The following is a 6000-nucleotide window of genomic DNA, read 5'->3' on the forward strand; positions in this document are numbered from 1 at the left end:
TTAACATAGGAGATGGTGCCCGGTAAGCTTGCATCAGTCACTGAATTCTGCATTGCTGCAACTTCCCAAAGGGCTAGATCAAGTCACTTCTGCTTTGTGTCACTGGAAGACCTTGAAAATGTCTGGCATCTGCCATATCTGAATTTTTAGTTAGATGCTATTTTTTTCTTATTCAAGAGTACTACCTTTATTCTTGGCCCAATTTAGCTAATTTTCAGTCGAAGTCTTCTCTTGAATAGACTGTGAATTAGCTGTATATATAGTGATGCTGTTTGAAAAACACAGCTGCTCCAAGATTTTTGTGGATGTAGAAAGAATGAATACACACTATTAAAAAATGCTGAAGTTATGTTTTTTCATAGTGCTCTTTGGGGTTTTTTTAGCAATCTCATTTCAGAATATTAACTTCAGAAGCATCTTTCGCATCTTACTTTCTTTAACCTGTTGTTCTCTTATGTGCATGTGATTTCTTCCTGCATCTTTGTTATGAACCACTTTTGTATTGTTGCTTCCTTGTTTGACTTGTACTTTTTTCCCTGAACATTTTATATTCCACAGAGCACTATTGTATGCTGATGAACAGTTTACACATTCTAGTTTAAAGTCTTAATAGAGAAAAATACAATTAAATAAGGCACATGCAGGCCTTATAAATACTATTAAAAATATACAGCATTTTAGAACCTCTTAAGCTGTGCTAATTTAAGCAGACAAATTCAAAGTCTTGTTTGTCTGTTTTGTTGTTCTAGTGTGGACTTTCTTATATCTCATACCCTGAGACACCAGGAGTATGTCAGATTAACCTAATATTTTGAAAGAAGAATGCAATAATTAATATAGTTTATCCTTACCTATATCAGCAGTGTATCTGATACACATTCTTACACATGAGCCAACTTGCTTTAATGCTCAGTACAGTGAAGACCTTGGGCAAATACAGCACAAGGTGCTGTGATGTTGAATGGGCTTAGCAAAAATGACAAGTATCAGCAAAGATATGTTAATGTCTTTAACTCTGTGTTGATATTCATAACTGACATATTAATATTGAGGTTCCTAAAGTATGATTTTTAAGAAAATTTTGTGATTTGAAAAGGCAATGAAAGGTGTTTACTTTGCATTTTTAAAGCTCAAGCCTTGGAAAAAATACCCCTCAGATGTTGTAACAGCAACATAATACTTTTAAGGGTGGGGAGAGAAGGGCAAAGGGAGGGTTGAAAGTAAATAAGGCATCAGTTTCCTCAGTTCAAGTCAATATTATTTCTTCATTTCACTAGTGCATAATGTCATCATAACTGTTTTTCTTTCTCAACTTTGTAGATTTGCCACCCCCTCCTGTGCCACCTCCAGCTATAAAGTCACCAACTGGCCAGTCCAAATCACAGCTGGAGGTGCGGCCGGTCATGCTGCCAAAACTTGCTTCTATAGAAGCGAGGACAGACAGATCTGCGGAAAGGAAAGGAGCAAGCTACAAGGGGAGGGACGGGGTGGATGGGAGACAGCATTCAGATGTGCGAACAAATTCAGGAGAGCGGAGAGAATCGCAGGAACAGCAGAACGATGGGAAATTGCGAGGAAATAAAGCACCAAAACGAGAAGGCACACCAGCAAAAACTCACATTCTTCAAGGTTATTTTGCATGCTCTGGGTTTAGTGAAGTATTGGGTGTCGATCACAGGGAATAGGCCAGCTCTTCTTAGGTCTCTCACACCACTGGTTTGAGTGAATTTAGGCCTGCTGAATTGTCACCATTTCCTGTAATTATACAGTGCTAGTATAGATCACATTGCACGTTCTCATTAGGGTAAAATGGAAATAAAAGCCTATGAAAAACAGAGATTCTCTCTTGCTTTCTGTATACCCATCGTGTATTAAAGTTAACACTGAGGAAGCCCAAACAAAAGTATTCCACAAGGGCTATAGGGATCAATGTCCTTGTCCTGTCCCTACCATGCATTTATAGTCTAATTATATTTAATCTAACTACTTATAATCTAATGTATAAGGGAACTGAGTGAAGTTCAAATAATAGATCTGTAAGTCAGATATTTAACATTTTCTATCAAAGAACTGGCACTTGGCCCATTTCTGCCTATCTATAAAGGAGAAAAGGGCCAGAATGGTACCTGGTCCTGTGTAAAAAAATAGAAAGCCATAGTAGTAATGCATTAGTTATAAATGCTAACTGACATGGCATTATATGAATCAGACCTATTCAGTGTAATCTCTTGTATATGGAAGTTGTTAAGATTACTAATTAATGGAACACGATTAGTGGAATTTGCCAAGTGTTAACTAAGACTTTCAACCCAGATTCATACAAATGCCTGGTCCTTTTTTCCTGCAGGTATCTGGGGTGAGTGTCAGGGGTGATTGAGTAGTAAGTCGGTTAAATGGGCACATTAGTAAGAGGTTGGTTACAGTGGATTGCTGTAAGAAAAGTTCTTAGAAGGTTAACTTAGAGAATGGTGCTGAAATTTTAAAACATGCTCACTAAGTTTGTTTCAGACTCAGTCTGAGAAATACATGGTCTGTTATTTAGATGGAATGAGCTCCTAGTGAGTATCATTCACGTATTGCCATTTCCTCCTACTCAGTCATAACAAAATATACTACAAGGGGTGGGTTTTTTCTTAATTTTCCTGTAGAACATAGAGCGGGGATCATAAATTGAAATGAAGTGGACAGTAATCATGAATTAGTTATTCTGTGGTGAATGTTTCCACGTGAATACTATAAATTTCCTTGAGAAAGCTTCTGTAATGCTGTTATGGAAACAGTGTATTTCATATTCCTGTCAGGCATTGCTTTAAACCTACTGAGGATCATAAAAAGTAAAATAAATCAAGTACATGCAGAAATTTTAGGATCACAGTATCTCTGGGCTTGTAAACAACATTCATGTATTTTATTATACAGAGGACATCCTGCCATATTCTAGACCAACGTTTCCAACATCAAATAATCCTAGAGATCCCAGCTCCTCCAGCTCAATGTCATCAAGAGGATCAGGAAGCAGACAGAGGGCAGATCAAGCAAATATAGCCCGAAGGAATGTTGCAGAAATGCAAGTACTGGGTGCATATGAACAAGGAGAAGAGGAAGAAGAAGAGATGGAGGTAATGCAGTTGTACTACTGAAGACGACTAGAGTAAGGCTTTTTCTGCACTTAGATGCCGAGAAAAAACACTTGAACCAGCAATATTTCTTTTCAGAAAAATTAGTATATTTATCTATTAATGTTATGCCCAGTCCAAGAAAAGAAACTTTAAGTATATGTCAAAACCAGAAAGTGATATGTAGCAGAACCAGAAAGTAATATGTAGCACACTAAAAGCTATGGAACAGAACTTGCAGAAATGCAGTGCTTAAATAAGCACTTTACATTATCCAGATTCTTTCTAAAGTGAAAATAAAGAACTAGAGCATCTAACACACCTCGACCCTGACTTTCACATTTTTTGGCACTTAATCATTTTATTACATATTAAGGTATAAACTTTCTTCTTTTTTTCTGCCTAATGATACTTAATTTAAATCCTGATTTTAGAAAGGGTGTCCAGCATGCAGCCATGTTGCTGGATGTAATTAAAAGTTGTAATTCTTACATAAAAGTAACAAAACTCTAAGAATTATGTGAAAAAAACTTTAAACAATAAAATCTAATGTATCTGTTTGTGTCCTTTTGTTTTTTAATACAGGAAACAGAAAGCTGAAGACAACGACATGTACTGTTACCGGCTTTTAAAATCTAATCAGAAAAAAACAAATCACTTAAGATGCCTCAAGTCTGATGATGTTTGACGCCAGAAATAATGTTCAGTGCAATCAGAGTGTACAATTTTTCATCTTTCTTCATGCCATCAAAATACTAGTTTTTATTTTTCTCTTTTCTGTAAACCCTCCTTATTAGGAGCGGCCCTTGCCTATTCCGTAACACTTAAGCGCATCACCTTCGCTGCCCGAGAAGGCAGGTAAGCTGCTCTTCGTGGTACTTGGGCCAGCTGCTGCTTCAGGATTAGAACAGAAGGGGATTCCAGACTCTGGGATCCCAAGGTTTCTCCCCAGCAAGGCAGTGCTTAGTATGCTGCCGGTACACCAGTGAGCCAGTCAATAACATTGCAAGTAATACAGCATTGATTAAAAAGATCCCCAAAGTGAACATCATGCTGAACATTCTTTTATTCTAGGGGTTTTGCTGTAGTCTGCCATGAATGCAAATGATATCTTGCAATTCCAGTAAAGACTGTGTCTTGTTCTCTGCCAGTCTCTTGCTAACCTTTTGCAGATGATACAGTTTTACAAATGCAAGTAAAATTAATTTGGGATGAGGTGGCTCTTAATGTAAATATGTACTCATTTTAAATCCCCTGTGGTACTTTGATTTGTCTTTCCATTTTCATCATTAAGTACATTCTTATTAAAAATGTCCTTTGGGATAGGCAGGAGGTAAACCAATGTGATTGCTATTTGCCTAATCACACCATGAGCAAGTGTATCTGAAACTTTGTCTAACTTTCAGCTTCAACCATGCTTAGAACAGAAGCAAGAAAATCAACGGACATTTTTAATAATAATTGGGTAATATCATTAACTGTTACTGGCCCAAATCTCAGACCTCTACTTGTGTCAATTCACCTTAAAGAAGAAGTGCCACTTAAAGAAGTTTTCTTTGATCTTGGTGATTAATGGTTTTTTGTAATGCACTGCTTATCTTTTTTTTTTTTTTTTTTTGGTTTTAAAAGCACAATCACTAAACTTTGTTTGTAAAACCATTGTAACTATTAACCTTTTTTTTTTGTCTTATTGAAAATGTTAAGCATTTGTTTGGGGTATTTTTCCTTTTTGTGTTAATGCTCTATGTTTGTATTTGGAATATTTGAATGATGACAGACGGTAAAGTAACAAAAGTAAATGTGGGCCATAATCAAAACACTTCTCACTTTTCCTGGACTTCCAGAAAATTACCAATTTTGCTGTGGCCTCTCTCAACATTGGGTTATCATTAAAGCTGAAATAGAGGCATTAGTTGCATTGAATTTGCCAAATGATGTCCTCTGTCTGTAGGTTTTCTGATCTTTTTTGTAACGATAAAATTTCTTTGTCATTGGTGCTAATGGGAAAATGTGTGTTTGTTATTGACAGCTATCAGGACTAGCCCCAATGGAAAAAAAAAAAAAAAAAAAGGAAAAAAAAAAGTGTTTTGGTGTTTACCGAGGACTGAAATCTTTCATTTAGCTGATTTTTAAAGAAAGGTTCCATAGAAAGGGTGTGCAGTACTAAAGGAACAATCCATGTGATTAATGTTTTCATTATGTTCATGTAAGAAACCTCATATTTTAGCCATAATTTTGCATACTGAGGATCCAATAATCAGAAAAGTAATTTTTGTCACATTATTTATTAAAAATGTTCTCAAATACATTATCTTTCTTGTGTAGTTTCTTGTTTTCCCTCAAACACAATCTTAGGCCAACTCTGATCTCATTCCTATTGATAAGAGTTGGAATCTCTTCCCACTGAAATTGTGCAGTTGCAGTAGCCTGAGTGAAGTGGGAGAGCTGGATGCACTCTGAAATTTTACATAATTACAATGGATTGCCTCAAAGATCTGATTTCTGGGCACTTGATGAACTGTGATAACGAAAATGTCTCTTAGCCTGCCAATTTCCAGAGAGAGCTGGTGAAGGAAATCTGTACCAACAAAAGCATTCACCTCAGGGGAGAGATACATGTGTTACAAAGCAAATGCGATCCAAGTAAGTGAAGGGAATGAATGTTATGAGTGATATGGTTGTTGAGACCTGCACAAAATGCAAGTTTTCTTACCTGCCTGTGGCCCTCCTGTGCTGTAGCCAAGCGGAGTCCTGCTTTGGATGATGATCAAGTAGGTGATGGTCCTTTTTCTGCTCTTGCATTTTCATAAGTCTGTACTGTTACTGATCACCCCACTCTTCCCTTCCTTACCCCTACCCTAACAATTCCAGTTAAATGCAACAA

The 6000-nt window shown here is 36.7% G+C and overlaps 1 protein-coding gene across 1 annotated transcript in view; it reads left to right on the forward strand.

The window, feature by feature from the left end:
- Positions 1-5427, forward strand: part of ROBO1 (roundabout guidance receptor 1) — a 707499-nt gene extending 702072 nt beyond the window's left edge. The window contains exons 30-32 of the mRNA XM_061453972.1: positions 1321-1629; positions 2920-3119; positions 3702-5427. Of these exons, the coding sequence (XP_061309956.1) occupies positions 1321-1629; positions 2920-3119; positions 3702-3716 (524 nt within the window). The 3' untranslated portion in view covers positions 3717-5427. The remainder of the gene's footprint in view (positions 1-1320; positions 1630-2919; positions 3120-3701) is intronic.
- The last annotated feature ends 573 nt before the right edge of the window (positions 5428-6000 follow it).

This window comes from Pezoporus flaviventris, unplaced genomic scaffold (assembly GCF_033815535.1).
Source record: "Pezoporus flaviventris isolate CSIRO_AGI_PZ_B2104156 unplaced genomic scaffold, CSIRO_AGI_Pfla_v1 ptg000015l, whole genome shotgun sequence".
NCBI lineage: Eukaryota > Metazoa > Chordata > Aves > Psittaciformes > Psittacidae > Pezoporus > Pezoporus flaviventris.